This window comes from Globicephala melas, chromosome 14 (genome assembly GCF_963455315.2).
Source record: "Globicephala melas chromosome 14, mGloMel1.2, whole genome shotgun sequence".
NCBI classification, from domain to species: Eukaryota; Metazoa; Chordata; class Mammalia; order Artiodactyla; family Delphinidae; genus Globicephala; species Globicephala melas.
The window spans coordinates 199,873-218,086 of NC_083327.1; the positions used below are offsets into that span (position 1 = coordinate 199,873).

Here is an 18,214-nt window from a genome sequence, read left to right on the forward strand (position 1 = left end):
TCGAAGCTTCCACCACTGCTCCTCAAGCCGGGTCCCCTTGGGAGACGGGGCTGCGTGCTGGCGCACAGGGCGTGCGCTGACGTCCTCGAGCCCCGCCCCCAAGGTCCCGCCCGGAAGTTTAAACCGCCGCGCCGCGTCTCGCGGGGCGTTGAGGCCGGCGCCAACAGCCGGCGATGCGGGGTCACGGGGTCGTGGCATGGAGGGGGCCGGCGTAGCTGGGGCCCGTGGCCCTGCGTCTTCCGCCTGCTACGTGGGTCCTGCCCACGCTGCGGCGCCGCAGCCGCCGGGCGGTGGGTGCCCGAGGGACCGGGAGGCGAGCAGGGACCGCCAGGCGGCTGTGGGCATCGTGTCCGCAGCCAGCGTCCCCGAGGCCACGCTCCGGCCATGATCACTCGGTGAAGCTGCGCCGCGACAGCGTGGCCGACTTCTGGCGCTGTGAGGAGCTGTGTGCGCTGCAGGACTCGCTGCCTCTGCCCGCCGTTCGCGCTTCCCTGCGGGAGGGCTGCTGGACTTCAACGCCGACCGCCTCCGTGGGGTTGACTGGACGCCGCTCATGAGCACCCTCTGCCCGTGATCTGTATCCAGAGTTTCTTCCAGCCACGGCTTGGCGAGACAGATTTGTAGTTCCCGCTTCCAGGGGCCCTCATGTGGGCGCTGAGAAGCGGGGTTTTAGATGGTGCAAGGTGGAGGGTGGGCACTAGAACCGGTGCCCAGTGCCCGGGTGTACGTGCACTAGACGGGGCGTGCGGCTTAGGACCCCTGCCAGCTCGGTGACCCTGGCCGAGTGCTTTAAGGCTTCTAGGTCTCAGTGTTCTCATCTGTTGCATGGGCTTAACAGGACCCACTCTCTGTGGAGGTTACAAGGTCTCACTCTGTTAATGCTTGTAGACTCTACAATGTAGAACACTTAGCACAGTTTGGAGTGTCGTTAATGGTTGCACAGATGTTACCTGGTGTGTTGAATGACTTTGCCTGGTACAGACCAAAGCGATTAGGAAATTGATATATCCCAGCTTCATTTCCTTTCCATTCAAACAGGGCTCAGGAAAAAGAAATTTTTTTTCAATAGTATCCTATAGTGGAAAGAGCACCAGTGTGAAGGCAGCTTAGAGTTTGAATTCCAGGGCTTATGCTCTCTGTGGCCTGGGCAGGTTTCTTTTGCGCTACAATCCCCACACTTGTAAAATGACATTAAAAACCACTCTTTCTGTGGGTTCTTAGAATTAATTAAGCAGGTTATGTGTGTAAAGTATCCTGGTACTTGAATGAGTTGTCAGAACCAAGGGCTGCTGGAGACGACGCTTCTGCCCTAGGTAAGCTCCCCTTCTACTGGGTGGCAAGTAAACACAAGCACAGGAGTCAGTGCTCTGGAAGGAGTGAGTTCTGGTGCTACAAAGCATAGAATCTCTTTTTTCTTTAATTTAATTTTTATTTTATATTGGAGTATCGTTGATTTACAATATTGTGTTACTTTCAGGTGTACAGCAAAGTGATTCAGTTATACATATATCCATTCCTTTTCAGATTCTTTTCCCGTACAGTTTGTTACAGGATACGGAGTAGAGTTCCCTGTGCTATGCAGTAGGTCCTTGTTGATTATCTATTTTATATATAGTCGTGTGTATATGTTATTCCCAAACTCCTAATGTATCCCTCCCCGCCATCTTTCCCCTTTGCAGAGCATAGAATCTTGGAAGGGAAAGTTCAGGGTAGGCTCTTGGAGGAGGTGCCATCCTTTCTAAGGATATGTAGAAGCTCCTGGGGTGGCAGGAGGGAGCAGTGTGTGTCAAAGTTTGAGAAATATAAAAAAATATGGCAAAACTCAGGTACAGGACTGGAACTCAGGGTTTGGGAAAGCAATGAGAGTTGATACTGGAAACCTAGTGGGGCCCCACAGAAAGGGGCCTTGTTTGTCATGTCAGAAGTTTGGATGTTTATCCTGAAGGCTGTGGGAAACACCAAAGAACAGTGAAATGGAATTCTGGTTTAGAGGCTCACTGGGACCTCCATGTGGAAGGCAGTTGATTGGGTGCAGCGTGAATTGTAATCAAAGGGTCCCACTTAAGTTATAAAAGGTGGAACTGGATTTTGCAGATCTGAGAGAGAATGGGTGGGGCCTGGTGACCAGTTAGAAAAGGGAGGGCAGCAAGCGTGGGTGACAGTTTACAGCTGCATCTTTTTGTGAGATACAGAGCACAGTAGAGAGGGATTGGAGGTGGGGAGAGGATCTTACTTGATCTTCAGTGCTTTAGAGGGGCCTGGTAGAGGGGCCAGGTCTGGGCCCAAGATACAGATCTGGGCTTTCTGGAAGGACAGGTGTTTGAAGGCATGGGAGAGACTTAGGTTATCCACAAGAATATCCAAAGAGTCATAGGTCTGACAGTTTTTTAAGTGGGTATATTTGAGGATGTTTATAAGCTGAGAGAAAGTAGCCAGCAGAGGAAGGGTGTGAAGATCTAGGAAAGGAAATGATTGTTCGTTTGTTTTCGAAAAGCTGAATACTTATCGTGTGCCTGGCCCTTTACTAGGATCTGGGGTTCACACCATCTGTTCTCTCTCCTTCAAGGACAGTTCAATTCATCCCCTGGTGAACAGAAGTCAGATTATTCTTTGCATCCCATTCAGGTGTAAGAACTGTTCTGTACCTCTGAAGGGACTTTACTTAAGCAGAGTAATAAGTTAGAAATCAAAAGAAGTTAGAGCTGGAAAGGACCTTAAAGGCCACTGTACTTAATTTTGCCACATATTTTACATTGAATGTAACAAAAATTTATTGTTGAGCCCTTTCTCTTCAGAGTTCCTTCACTGAACTTCCTTTATGTCTTGAATCCAGTGGGGCTAGCTTGTAGATTTTGGCCTCCTCTTAAATTTGCTTCTTCATCCATATTACATTTTGCCCAGACTATGGCAGAAACTCCTGGGTGCTTTCACAGCTCCTGGGCTCAGCTCCTCTAAGTTCATCTGCCTACTCGGGTTGAGTGATCTTGTAACATAAAAAGCTATGCTTAAAATAATGCTGCTAATGGCTTGCCCACACAGAGTTAGTTCATACTAGCCACCCAGCGTGTGCTCTACACGGAGGCGTGTAGTCTGCACTGTGCTGGGCCAAGCCTCATGGGGCTCTTTTTTTTTTTTTTGCGGTACACGGGCCTCTCACAGTTGTGGCCTCTCCCGTTGTGGAGCATAGGCTCCGCACGCGCAGGCTCAGCGGCCATGGCTCACGGACCTAGCCGCTCCGTGGCATGTGGAATCTTCCCGGACTGGGGCACGAACCCGTGTCCCCTGCATCGGCAGGCGGACTCTCAACCACTGCGCCACCAGGGAAGCCCCGTCATGGCGTTCTTTGGCCCTGAGGAAGGGGAACTTTCTGGGATCACTCCCTTTGTCTAATTGGTCCTTCAGCAGCGGGGCGCCTTTTTCTAATCAGCGGAGGCACCCTTACTCAGCTAGTGGTAGTCCCAGGCCTCGTCACCTGTGGGATAAAAGCCATGCTCTCTCCCAGGCTTGCTTCTGCCAGCATCTCTATTTTCCTTTGTGTCTCTTCTCACACTTGGACCCCTGGCCTTTAGTCGTCCCCACCTGAAGTATTTACAGTGCCCAGCAGGAGTCAGGCTTGAGTGTCTTTTCACAGATGTTCCCTCTGCAGTTAATGCACCTCCTACTCCAACTCTGCATAGCCTCATCTTTCTAGATTCTACTTCAGGGTTCTCATGAAGCTGTCACTTAGATATAACTTTTTGCCTCCATAGGCACCTCTATGCATAAAGGTTATGTTTATTTATCTCATGTGATTGAAATTTTGAGTTTATACATCTTCCTCCTTAATGAAGGCTTTAAGGGCAGGAGTCGTTTCTAATCCTTAGCACAGAGCAGATGCTTTTTTTCTTTTTATTTAGGTGCTTTTTAATGATGATAAAATGTATGGTTTAAACCACTCATTTTACAATATTTTTGCTTTAGGTTGTGACAGAAATGAAGTTTACAGAAGTCGTGTTCCTGCGGTAAGAAATAAAGATGTGACCTTCCAGTTGTGTAAAGCTCATGAAGGCTGTGTAAGTGCATCGGGTGCGCTAAGGAACCTGGAGCTAAGTGGGCTAGTTCTGAGAGAGACTTAACTATGTTAACAAAAATAAGCCTTCATTGTGTCCTGCCAACCTTTGATAGTTGCTTTTGGAGCAAACTAAAGCAATAAAATTTTAAACTGTTCCTCCCCATTAAAGGGATTGAATATTTGGCCACTTTGGTGAACCTGTGTCTTGCGAATTGTCCAGTTGGAGACGGAGGTTTCGAAAGTGAGTTTCAGTCTTGTTTAAGTCTCTTCCCATCGGACTGGTCTCGTGATTTCCTACACACCATGTCTGTCTACCTTTTCCTGTCTACCTTTTCTTGGTGTTGTGCATGCGTGGATTGTCTCCTGTACCTGCTCAAACCTTGGTCCATTCTCATTTGTACCATGCAAGTTTGTCATGCTGGATACTGTCAGAATTAATCTTACTTAAGTTTGTGTTAAGCCACAAACCACACGTTTTGTATATTTCCTGTTTTTTGTGTTTCTTTATATTTTTATGGTTTCTCTTCAAGAAATATTATGGGAAGGGAAATAGCAAGATGTAAAGAGCAAAAAAGTCATCATTCTCTTTAAATTGTTAGAACATCTATCTGCAATCATAATTATAATGCACTGTGGTATGTATTCAAATAGGAAATATATGTAACATCCCGTAGGAGCAGCAAACTCAGTGGTGTTGGTGAGGGTGTATGATGGACCTAATCACAAAGCAGGTGATTCTTGATTGGGGTCCTGAAACATTAGTGTACGTTCCCTGTGTCCATTAGTGGTCTGAAGGGGTAAGGAAGCCTGCCTTTCAATTTGAGGAAACAGAGGGTTTGAGGTCCTCCCTCTTCTATTGCTCTAGTATACTGCATAGCAGCTAATAAAATACTGGGTTTATAGTTGACATTTAAATCGCTGATTGATCATCAAGGTTGGCATGTATCATTGGAACTGAAAATCGGAAGAGTCTTATGCTCTTTAGGTTTTTCTTTTTTTTCCTTTGTCTCAAAAGTATGTAGTACTTTACTGAGTGGTTGGGAAGAAAGTTTGCAGTATCCAGTGTATTCAGTTTTAGTATCTAAATAGAATTAAACTGTTGCTGTAAACTGGAATAACTTTGTTACTGACAAGCTTTAGAATGCATCAGTTCATCAATTACCTGTTTGGGAAGATTGTAGTTAATGATTTTAAGAATGTGGCTGTAAACCTCCAATTGACTCAAGAAAAGCAAATAAGTCAAGATTGACAAATGTATAGGCTCTTCATCTTACTGTGTGTGTGGGTTTTTTTTTTTTTCCTTTTAGTTATTTGGCAAGGTGTAAAGAACTCTATCACTCTTAAGACAGTAAACTTCACGGGGTATAATCTGACATGGCAGGGAGCAGATTACATGGCCAAGATCTTAAAGGTGATTTTATGTTTAAACTTTCATGAAAACATATGTGATTGAAGCACATTAATACATTGACACAGATGGCAGTTAATTTTTGTCTTTTGATACCTGTGAGTGCATCTTTCGTTTTGTTGAAAGAATAAGACCAGTTTTCAGTTTGGGATTCTACCATTTAGTAAAGATAGTCCACTTAATTTTAGAAATAGGAGATTTAATATATAATACATAATAATACTTCTATGTATTTTTAGTTACTGAAAACATTGATTGTGATGCTGTGAAGAAACTATGCCTTTATAGTCTTCAAGATTTAAATGAATCAAGTGTCTATTAGCTGCTGTAGTTTATAAACTAATAAACATCACTACATCGGCAACTTGTAAATACAGTTTTTAATGCCTTAACAACTTTACAGTGGTTATAATTACTGTATTTAGGCCTAAATTATTTAATAATTTGACATGAAGTCTTTTTAATAGTTTGATGGTGCAGATCAGGGATAGGTAAACTATGGCTGGTGGGCCAGATCCAGCCCATCGCCTGATTTTTTAAAGAAAGTTTTTTGGAACATAGTGGAACCCATTGTTTACATGGTAGCTATGGCTACTTTCAGCCTACGCCAGTGGGGTTGAGTAGTTGCAACAGAAACTGTATAGCCCACAAAGCTGGAAATGTTTAAATTTAGATTTTAGAAATTGAAAAATTCTTTGAGCCTATACAGGGCAAGTCCATTGACCCCTCGGGTAGAGAACAGTCAAGAACTTGGGTGCCGAAGCCAAATGGCCTCGGTTCAAATTCCCTTTCTCCCTTTTCATAGCTAGTGACCATGGACAAATCACTTAACGTCTATGCCTCGTTGTGAGGTTTAAATGAACTCATTTGTATAAATAGTGCTTGGCACATACTAAGCACTGTGTAAGTGATTGCTGTTATTTCTGCTTGGAGCTTTTATAAGCCATTGTTAATAGGAAAATGACACTAATGATTTTGCTTTTAGAGTGTCAAAGGCACTTTGAGTCTTTTATGTTTTCAAGAATGTAACAAGACTTTTTTGATTTAAAGTCAGTGTTCCCTGTTACCAAAATTGATTTTATGAATATAAAGAATTGAATGTCTTTAAGACAAGACTTGTGGTTAAATGTCAAACCATTATCTTCCCAAGGCACATCAAACTGGCTGTGCATGGTCCAGGCCTCTGAAGTTTGTGTCCACACCCTAGGTAGCATGTAAGATCCATTTTGTAAATATAGTTTTAAAAACAATGCCTGGGACTTCCCTGGCGGTCCAGCAGTTAACACTGCGCTCCCAATGCAGGGGGCGTGTGTTCGATCCCTGCTCAAGGAACTAGATCCCACATGCAATAAGTAAAAGATCCGGCAGGCCGCAACTAAAGACCTGGCACAGCCAAACACAGCCAAACAAAGAAACAAATAAATAAATAAATACTTTTTAAAAATAAATAAAATTCAGTAATGCCTTAGGAGTTAGGAAAAGAAAATATTAGAACCTATTTAGCTTTGTATCATTTAAAAAATATCTGTGTAGTTTATAATGTACCTAAATTATATGTATAGAACTTTGTGTATATAATTTGTTAAAAAATAAGATGCATATTAAAAAGTTTTCTTATGGGTTGCCCAGTCAGGTGTTTGGAGACCATTGGAGGACAGAATGATGAAATTTAGAGCCTCAGCAATGATAGAATTTAGAATCAATTCCCTGACTTAGAAGATAAGGAAAATAATTCTTAGACTGTAATTGAGTTATCCAACTTTACATAACTGTTCAAAAACAGGTCATCCAGTGGCTGGAATCTAATCACTGACCGACTAGAATGTGGGTCACTGGACTCTTAAAGCAGAACTGACTGTTTAATTTCTCAGCTTGATTCTCCTGGCACATATGCGTGATATGTGTGTGTGTAAATCTCTGACATAAGAAGCCATGCTCAGTAGGCACATCCTGTTTCCTTATTGAAACATCTTAATTTTGTCCCATTAAATCTTTGAAGTATCAGACTATCAGAAGGCATGAAGAAACCTGGGCTGAGAGTCTTCGTTCCAGGAGACCTGATCTTGACTGTATGCCTGGTTTGAGTCGCATCGCTCTGAACTGCAACAAGCTCATTGGTGACCTGGGTGCTCGTGCTTTTGCAGAATCTCTTAGTGAGGATTTATGGCTTGGAGGTAAATTCTTAAATTGAAAATACTGAATTTTTAATGTAATATATGCTTAGCTTTTGGCATGATACTGTTGTGATAGGACTTTTTTTAAGGCCTCATTTTTCTGATAGCTTTTATGTCGCTTTTAAACTTTCTCTAAGAGTTACATATATTCTTTACAGAAAATACAGAGTAACAAGAGAACAATTACCTATAAATTTAACACCCAGACATAATCACTGTTCATTTTGGTGTATATATTCTCAGTCTTTTTATTGTTTTCTATAAATATATTTGTACACTTAGAGATTACAAAAATAGAATTGTAGTATACTTGCTATTTCATATTCCTGCTTTTTTCACTTAATGAGGTATCATGTAGTGTTCCATCATATTGATGTCCCATAGTTTAATCAATTCTTTGCAATTAGATTGAGACAGTTTGCTTTTCCCTGTCAGAAACAATGTGAATACATTATATATACATCTCTGTGTCCATCGGGCTTACTTCTGTAGAATAAGGTACTACAAGTGGAATGACTAAGTGTGACATATTTTTAAGACTTTTCATACACATTGCCAAATTACCACCCAGAAAGGCTATGCCAATTTGTAGTCCACCCCAAGAGTGGATGTGAATGAAGCCTGCCTCTCACAAACACTGGCTGGTAGCACTTTTTAAAAACTGTAAGACTACAAAAATGAGTACCTCTCCCTTTTTTATGCAAGTGGGATTACTCCAAATTTTATAACTTTTTTCAGTTAATTCAGTATGACCATCTTAGCATGTCAGTAAATTTGCATCTTTTTTTTTTTTTTTGCGGTACGCGGGCCTCTCACTGTTGTGGCCTCTCCCGTTGCGGAGCACAGGCTCCGGACGCGCAGGCTCAGCGGGAATGGCTCACGGGCCCAGCCGCTCCGCGGCATGTGGTATCTTCCCGGACCAGGGCATGAACCCGTGTCCCCTGCATCAGCAGGCGGACTCTCAACCAGTGCGCCACCAGGGAAGCCTTACTGCATCATTTTTTTTGTGACCCTTCAGTGTTCCATTATATGAATATGCCACAGTGCACATAGCTTATCCGATCTTGTATAAAAGGTATGTCCAGTTTTTCAGTTACAAAAAGTACTCTGATATATATCCTTACCTATATCTCTGACTATTTTGGATCAAAAGGGTATAGACATTTTAAAGACTTCTCTTACAGAATCTTGGCTTAATCTGATAGGAGAATAACCACATTTTGTTTTATTTTGTATTCATTTGATTTACTGGTGAGGTTTACTGGCTGTTTGTATTCATTTGGCTAGTTGGTTAATTACACCGGGTGTCCCTTCTTCTGTAGTGACAGTTTGTAAGGGTTGTATCATATGCTGTTAGATCCATATGTCTGACTTGCTATTTCTGTATGTCATGGGGCGTTGAAAGACTCTAGTTATTTTAATGTGATGGTCCACTCAACACTTAAATGACTCATGATAGTTTCCTTTCATGTAATATTTTTTAATACCTGTGCTTTTGCGATGATCCCTTTTGACTAAATGAGTAGGTTGTTCAGCCCCAGAACTACTAGAATTCATGATCATTTGTTCTGGTTTTTGTCTGACCTTTTACCGCAAGAGTTCTTGACCATCATACTTTCATGATAGGTTTTTAGTGTGTATTCTCTATACACACATTGTTTGAATTTGTTAATTGTTTGTATCCTAGAAAACAGTACTTTTCTAATGTTGTACTTCCCTTATGGTTTGAGCAGATAATTTACTGATTAAAGTGATTTATACTTGTAAATTGTTCTTATCTCTACTCTGAATAGAGGTGAACCTAGATACTAAGCCTGCTTCCACCAAGAGCATTATTTGCTTCTTGTGCAACCTCTGAATTCTTGCAAGGAGTACTTTATTCATTTTTCAGTTTCACAAGTAATTTTTTTAATACCTTCTGTGTGCCAGATACAGGTTTAGGCACTACTGATAAAGCAGTGAACCAGACAGACAAAAGTCTTGCCCTCATGGAGCTTACATTCTAGTGAAGGAGTTGAGATAGAAATTAGTAAAGAGATAAGTAATATAATTTTAGAGAGTAGGAAGTGCAAAAATATCTTAATGTAAGAAGAGTGAGGGGGGCAGGTAGGACTCCATTGGACAGGTTAGTTAGGGGCCAGCTTCACTGGAGAAGTGGCATTTGAATGGAGACCTGAATGAAGAGAGGAGCAAGCCATGGAAGATCTGGGGTAAGCACATTCCAGGACAAGGGGGCAATGAGTATGCAGGCATGTAGGTGGGTGGAGTATTTAAGGAAAAGCAAGAAGGCCAGTCTGGGCAGAGTACTGAGTGAAGAAGAATGTGGTGTGACATGAGGTCAAGGAGCTAGCCAGGGGTCTGCTCTTGTAAAGTCTTGAAGGCCAGAGTAAAGATATGGATTATTCTAAATGAGTAGAGGGTTTTGAACTGGAAAAAGGCATGATCCAAATAGTATCTGAATAAGGTGACCTGGTATAGAGAATGGACTTGGGAGGATAAAGAAGAGAAACAGGGAGACCAGTTAGGAGACTATCACAGGGGTCCAAATAAGAGATGTTTATGGCCTAGGTTAGGTTGGAAGTTTGCAGCAAGTGAAAAGTGGTTGAATTCAGGTTGTGTTTTCAGGGTGTAGCTAACAAGACCTGCAGATAGATTAGTTGTGAGGTATGAAGGGAATAGTAACAAGGAGACAAGTCGTTGATGATTATGTGTGCAACTGGGTGGTATCACTTAGAAAAAGGGGGCTGATGGGAGGAGCAGCTTTTGAGGGAATATCAGGACTTTGATTTGTTATCTTAGATGCCCTTTAGGTATCTAAGTGTCTGGACAGTGCTCAGACTGTACTTTCTATCCAAAGGTATCCAAAGCCACTTTAGATGCAAAATGTTTAAAGTTGACCTTTGTTGCTGCCAAAATAGTAGCCATTGTGGGCAGTCTGCAAGATGGCATCTTAGGTTTCTGAGGAAGAAATTAGAATACACAAAGGGGTATTAAGTGTATAATTACATAATGTAGATTTCATATTTAAATTTATGGGAAAAGCAATAATTAGTTGGCTTTTGGTTTTAAATGGAAATAGCCACTCACTGGGAAATAATTACTCTAACTTCAATTCATTTTACTTTAGATCATTCTGTGATGAAAGCAATTATCAAAAAAGTTCTCCAGATGGAAGGAGTGCCAAGTCAGACATACATAACATGTTTCAGTTCGCTCGGAAGAATTTCTCTTTAATGGCTTGTTTTTCTTTCTTTCTTAAAAGAAAATTATCAAGGTACTTTCTGCCATCTTAAAACTAAGTTTTTAGTCAAATCAAATGGCTTTTCTGTTTTTGAAAATGTTGTGTGATGCTTTAATTTAGGTTCCCAGAAATGCAGATTGAAAACCTTTTAACTTTTTATTTTCTGGAACTTATTATCGTTAGTCACAAATAGTCTTTTTTTTTTTTTTTTGGTGATAAGAATGAATAGCAGGAGCAGCATTTGTGAAACCAAATCTAATATGAAACTGACTCTTTCTTGTGAGTAAATTTGAATTTTGAAACAGCAAAACAATAAGGTTTGATATAAAGCAAAATAAATATTTTATGTTTATGATCTGCCAATTTCCCAGAAAGAGTTTTCTGGTGACTTTAGTTATATACCAGATACATTAAAATCACCAATGGAAAACACATCTTTTATTCAGGTTCCCTCTGAAAGTTTTAAAAATTTGTTGACTTAATATCACTGAACGGTTCACTTTAAAATGGTTAAAATGATAACTTTTCTGTTTTGTGTAGTTTACCACAATTTTTTTTAAATGTGTTGTTTGAAGATTTTTGGGTTTTATAAAGGTCTTGTATTAGCATAAAAATGAAAAATTTAAAAGACCACCTCTAATTGCATTATCCTATCTAGCAATATTTACATTTTTATTTTCTCTTCCTGCTGTCTATAAACATAATTCCACATAACTTCAATATAATTTGCCATTCTTTTCATACTAAATTTAAATTCTGTGATTCATAGTTATACTTTTTAACATTGTATTCACAAGGTTTCATTGAGTTGGTCAATTTTTTAAATTGGTGAACAAGGGCTTCCCTGGTGGCACAGTGGTTGAGAGTCCGCCTGCCGATGCAGGGGACACGGGTTCGTGCCCTGGTCCGGGAAGATCCCACATGCCGCGGAGCGGCTGGGCCGTGAGCCATGGCTGCTGAGCCTGCGCGTCCGGAGCCTGTGCTCTGCGACGGGAGAGGCCACAGCAGTGAGAGGCCCGCGTATCGCAAAAAAAAAAAAAAAAAAAAATTGGTGAACAATTGGAAATAACCTAAAATAAACTATTGTAAACATCTTCATATACAGCTTTTTTTTTCTACTTAAAGATGTATGTTTTTGATTCTCTGTTAATCAACTTGCTTGGACAATAGTGTATTAAATAAGTTGTTAAGAGTGTTTATGAAGTCAAAAGAAAGCTTATGATTGTCTGCCAATTGTTATTTCAAGAGAGTGATATTTGAATAATCAAATAGTACATACAAAGAAGTTAAGATTTGTGGTATCACACTAATTAGATATTATTATTAAAAATTTATATCATGTGTACAGTATTCTTAAAATAGCTAAGTTGACTTTTGCTATGATATTAGAAATGGAAATATATATATTAATAAAGCATGTATATTAGGAATTCTGTAAAATTAGTACCTGGTGGTATATAATAGGGCATCATGGAATGAGAAGAAAACAGTTAAACGTTTTTTTTTTATTTAGCATGATGAAACAAAGTGGAAATATAACTGAAATATACAAACTCATTGAGCTATTTTAAGAGTAATTTTATTTCTTGGGCTTTTTTTTTCTATTTGCCTCAGTTATTTGGAGACATAGAGGTAAGCCAATCAGTATCTGGGTATATACCTAGATCCTGGTGAGTACAGGGTGAAATAATGGTGTGAATTGTGTCACATTTATATTGTCATGATGTATGCCTAAAAACAGATGGGAACTTTTATTAGAAATTTTTTTTATCTCCTAACAAGAAAAGTGTAATTTAAAAAACTTTTAATACAAATGTATTTGCATTCGTTTCTGAAAGTAAAGGAAGCTAACACATACAAACCACATGCATACAAACATTTTTTTGACCGTAATTAAGTTAAAAAACACAATAAAATAGCACAAAATGAACTGAGCTCCTATATATTTTTAAGAGGCATGTAAATCACACAGGATCGTGTGGTGATTATCAATAAGCTACACTCTATGAAATATTTGTCCTATATTACCACATACACTCCATTTTACCCAGCATCCTAATGCTGCTAAACTATAGTAGAAAGCAACAGCATAGCACAGGGAGATCAGCTCGGTGCTTTGCGATGACATAGAAGGGTGGGATAGGGAGGGTGGGAGGGAGGCTCAAGAGGGAAGGGATATGGGGACATGTGTATGCATATGGCTGATTTGCTTTGTTGTGTAACAGAAACTAACACAGAATTGTGAAGCAATTATACTCCAATAAAGATCTATTAAAATAAATAAATAAAATAACACAAAATATAGTAGCTTTGAAGGATAAATATAACCATTTTAACCTATGATGTTTGTCTTCAGTAAATTCAAATTAAATATTTAAATGTGAATTTTAATATGTGGCTTGTTCTAAATAAAATATTAACACGTAGGTCTAGTTTTTGCAACCAAATATTTCATATAAAGATACTTGCCTCTTTACTACTGAAATATAGGATAAGTCTCCACATTTCACTCTTTTATCCAGTGGGTTTCATTTGTTTTTTTGTGTGATTTCTGTATGAAATCAAAGGAACAGTGAAGGTTGACAGGCTTATAGGAGAGCAACATTGACTCACCTACCACCCAGCAACTTGCAGCCTTATAACTTTTATTGTTTTTACATAGAAAAATTCATCTTAAATTGAAATTTTGGTCTAATTCTGAAGATTCTGTTTGGCAGAAGTCATGGGTGTATCTGTGTTTCTGTGTCCTTGAGATTCAGAAATGCCAAAGGTGTTCTAAGATTCAGTAAACTTGAGTGTTTCTGCATAATACATAAAACGTATCATACTTCGGGATTATTTTAAAAATTTATTTTTGCATTTCTGCACATCTCAATACTTTTGTTTTAGTTAAAATAACTTGTTACTGTAGAGAACTTACATTTTTTAAAAATGCCGGCTTATGTAAAACCTTTGTACAAAACGATCCTCTTTTTAATGGCCTTGGCATCATTGTCAAGTGCCTGTTTGATTCCTTTCAAAGTGTACACATGTGACAGTTGCTCTGTAGACCTTTGGTGCATCTTGATTCCTTCTTTTCATGCTTTGTCAAACATAGGCTTGGCCACAAAGCAACCTGTAAGTAATGGAAGGAAACACTCTGCTGGTAAAGAATGTTATGGTCCTGAACCTCTACCACCTGGTGTGTCTGGTTTCCGGCCGTGGCGTACTGCAGAACGTGCAAAAAGCAACAGGTAACGTGTTTGCATTCCCTGTCTTTTTCAATCATTCAGAGTCCTTTATTTTGGAACTTCTGTTATGTGAGCGGTCTCTGGTGCTTTCTATAGAGGAAAAAAGATAACTCACACATGGCTTCTGCCCAATGAGCCCTCTAAGGAAGAAAAACAAAAAGTAATTGGGAGTTTCAAGTTGTTTCTCAAGTGTCACAACAGAGCTAACCCCGTGGGAGTCTTGAGGAGACTAAAATTATCACCAATTGTGCATGTGAGAAAAGTTTCATTAAAGGCAGGTGTAGTTGCGTGAAGCCCTACAGCACAGAAGTAGGAATTTGGATACGTACGAATGGGCAAAAAGACATTTTAGACATGGAAAATAGTTTAATACAGAATGGATGAAAATTATGCATTAGACCTATTCTAAAACAACTGGCTTATTAACTCAGTAAATCAGATTTAGTGAGTCAAACTAGCTTTACCTGATTTCTTATCCAGGGGATAGCTGTTCATAGTAATTTTTGTCACAGAACAGTAAATAAAATGGTTGAACTATAGCTTTAGGCTTGCTAAGTGAAATAGATTGCTCTAGATGATTTTCAAGTGACTGACTTGGTAGTATTCACGAAATTGGGGATTAACAATTGCTTAAGAAAACAAAGAGAATTGATTTTAAATAGTACTTGAAGTAGTTACTGTGTAAAGTATCTGTTCAGTTGCTCATGTTAAATGGATGTTTGTAATCCCCATTGGACAACCGACTACTTTTTTGCAAATGGTAATGTGAATTGCTGTTGCATAAACTATAGTGTTGAATCCCCAGTCTTTGCACTTGAGTTTAGCAACTTTGTGGTTTCCTATCTTCTTCCTGAGACACTTAATCTCAGGTCCATCCTCCTCACACAGGGTGGTAAATTAGAGAATGATTAATATCACCATTTACAGAAGTGAGACTGAAATCTCAAGCATCCTGAACATAGGAACTGAAGGGGCCTCTCAGCAGTTCAGAGAGTTATTACCGAGCCAGTCCCCTGAATTCTGTTCGGTTTTCTCCATAGCAGAGCCCTCCAGGTCCTTGTTTTGAGCTTATTTATTTTTATACACAATTCTGTGTGGATACTGTACATAATACTAAATAGTTGTATTAACTGGGTTTAACTGGTGATGTATTTACATGAAGATCTAACTTCGTTTTGTTGATATCTTTTTAGGGGCTTTCCATTCATCAAAGCTCGTGATGTATGTAATCAGTTGCTGGTGTTTAGCTATCATATTTATGATATATAGGACTTGAATTGGGAAAGGTGGATGGTCATTCTCCTTGCTTTTTAAACTGACAGAGGCTTACAAGAAGCATTTCCCTCTCTGAAATAAATCCATGTAAAACATGTTTGGTTGCTCTCCCAATGCAACTGTGTAGTTTTGTGGATTTGGCACACAACTGGCAGCCTTGTGGTTATGCCTGTAAACAAGGAAGCCTGTTTTCCAGTCCGCAAATCAGCTGTTACCCAGTGAAACAAACTTGAGTGCCATTTCTGACCCCTCACATGGAGCTCTCATACTGAAGAATGTTCACATGTTTTCAAGAAACGTTGCTTGCGGGCTATATGTACAAATTCCTGATCTGAAAACCAATATAAAGCAACATCTCCCAAACCTCTGCTCTCTCACCAAGGCCACACACATTCCCTCGCTTATGGCCTCATGGCAAGCTAATACTGTCAGTATCAGATTCTCCTTCCCAGTGGTTCTGGGAGACTGCATAGTTGCTCTGTGAAAGGCACCACTGCTGAGGTTGAGAGAAGAGCATCTTGGGTGTCAGTCCTGCCCTTGCATGCCCAGAGAGAGAGGTGTGCACCTCGTTCTCCTGTTACGGTTTTCCTGTGCTGCAGGGTTTGCTGCTTGTTGTCAAAATGATGTCCTAGTGACTTGTCCTCTGCGTGGTTATATAATCCCAGCACACTTCTTTATGATCTGTAGACTTTTATGGGGTTGTGGCCAGGTCAGGTTTTAAATGTTTGGAACTGTCCTATTGAACAACATTGCAGTGGCAGTGAATCTTGATGGGAGAATTGTATTACTGTTACCCTAGTTTTGGCTTAAGTGTGGTGAGAAGATGAAATTTTTGATGGGTTAGTTTTAGTTGTGTATGTGTATGTGATTTCTTTTTTAAAATTCTAATATCTGTTATTCCCAGCTTAGATATGTTGACTTTCTGATTATTCATCAGTCCCTTTACTGATGTATTTTCCTCTGAAAAACTACATTTTCTTCCAGACTGTTTGTGTCTGATGGTGAAGAATAAATTTTTCATTTGCAGTATAAAGTTGATCTGAGAAAAAATGTTTACCTTGGCTCTTCACTTGGCTTCTGTGAAAGAAACTTAATAAAATAATATGGGCAATTCCCATTACTAATCCTAACCATGTACAACAGAGGTCTGTACAGTAACATAGCAAAAATAAGTTCCTGTAATTTTACTTAGTCACTGCCTGTTTTAGACTAAGGAGCAGTGAGAGACATTTATAAATAATGATACCTCAGATCACTTTTGTTAAATGTCCTCTAATATTTGGATATTTGGATCTGGCTTGTGTTATCTTTTTTTACAATCTTGTCTTCTTTCTTTGCACTTTAGTGTAACAACTCTGTGATTTCCTATCTTCTTCTTCAGATACTCAGGTCCATCAGAATTTCCTGTGACTGTGACAGTAGAGAGTCCTTCCTCCTCAGAAATCGAAGAGGTCAATGATTCCTCAGAAAGTGTTCAGGAAGAGCCAGAGAAAATCCGTTTGAAACAAGAAGCACTGCAGGTACAAAGTTATCACTTTAAAGCTATAGACAAGGTTATTTTTCAAATGGAAGCCTGATTGCAACACGGCACAGCTTGTGTGAGGGTTCTGTTTTCCCCTCCCATCTGCATTGTATCCCCTTGAATGGTTCCTTAAGCTTAGACCAAGGTGAATGGTGGACATTTGAACTCTAAGAAATAAAAATCAAAACATGTCGTTAGTAATATATTTTCCTTTCCTTAGAACCTTAGTATATTAGATTTAGGGAGAACCTTAGTGATCATACGATAAAGAAATTGAGTTCTGAATGAATATAGTCAGCTGATTCAGTGTTCTTGTTTTACAGATGAGAAAATTGACAGGTCTAGCTGAACTCTGTTTTTATAAGAGGAAAATATGGCCTCATTTTAAATAAAAGTAAAAAAAAAGTTTTGATGTTGATATTCTCCTTTCCTAAAATAAAAAATATCAAGAAGCTACATTCTATTACCAACTAAACCTGACCTCTAATGTCATTCCATACTTTTGTTTGTATGGACAGAAAAGAAAAATTGATTTTCATAAGAAATTTTTGTACCTCAAAAATAATATATTTCTTTTTTTTCAACTTTAATGCAGAGCTGAACATTTCTAGTAAATAAAGGAACACCATTTGGGGGGAACTTTGTCTTTGTGCTACAAAGTTCATGTTTAATTTTTAAAAATTATTTAATGTGATTTTCTTTTCATATGAAACATGAAACTTGACAGGTTTCAGAACTAATTATTCCATTATTGTAGGACTATGGGAATTACTCTTTGATTTTCAAAAGAGAAAGCTAGATTTTTATTTTTTTAATTAAAATTAATGATAATACAGAGAAATTTTAAGAAAAGAACTTAGAAAATTATGAAATGTTAGAGTAGGAGAAATCTATAGTTCGTGTAGGGTTACCCCCTTTCGTTTTATAAATGAGCACCTACAATTTGTAGCACGTAGTGGTTTATTAGTAAATGGCAGAGTACGGCAAGGCCCTAGAGCATCTAACCCGCCTTCCTTGTCATTTTAGATGTGATGTATTCATTTCCTTCACGAATAGACCAGGAGATTGTATTTCTAAAAGCAATGATAGACACTGGGGAAGACCAAGAAGTTTAAACACTGGACCACAGAATAGCAGATTCAGAAGGCACTGAGAACCCTTTTAGCTCTTCTCCATTTTCACAAGACACTACAATGATGGTATCAAAGGGTTTAAGTATATAAGCCCACAAGAATCAAGAGGTTTCAACATAGTTTTGAAAGACGGAAGACAAGTGGAAGAGTGTGAAACTGAAGCAGTAGAACAGAGGGAAA

At 39.3% G+C, this 18,214-nt stretch overlaps 1 protein-coding gene across 1 annotated transcript in view; it reads left to right on the forward strand.

The window, feature by feature from the left end:
* Positions 1 to 1,292: 1,292 nt before the first annotated feature.
* Positions 1,293 to 18,214, forward strand: part of LOC115850842 (centrosomal protein of 78 kDa-like) — a 71,769-nt gene continuing 54,847 nt past the window's right edge. Inside the window, exons 1-7 of the mRNA XM_060283955.1 lie at positions 1,293 to 1,313; positions 1,525 to 1,581; positions 3,961 to 4,052; positions 7,459 to 7,633; positions 12,489 to 12,506; positions 13,972 to 14,107; positions 16,761 to 16,899. Of these exons, the coding sequence (XP_060139938.1) occupies positions 7,531 to 7,633; positions 12,489 to 12,506; positions 13,972 to 14,107; positions 16,761 to 16,899 (396 nt within the window). The 5' untranslated portion in view covers positions 1,293 to 1,313; positions 1,525 to 1,581; positions 3,961 to 4,052; positions 7,459 to 7,530. The remainder of the gene's footprint in view (positions 1,314 to 1,524; positions 1,582 to 3,960; positions 4,053 to 7,458; positions 7,634 to 12,488; positions 12,507 to 13,971; positions 14,108 to 16,760; positions 16,900 to 18,214) is intronic.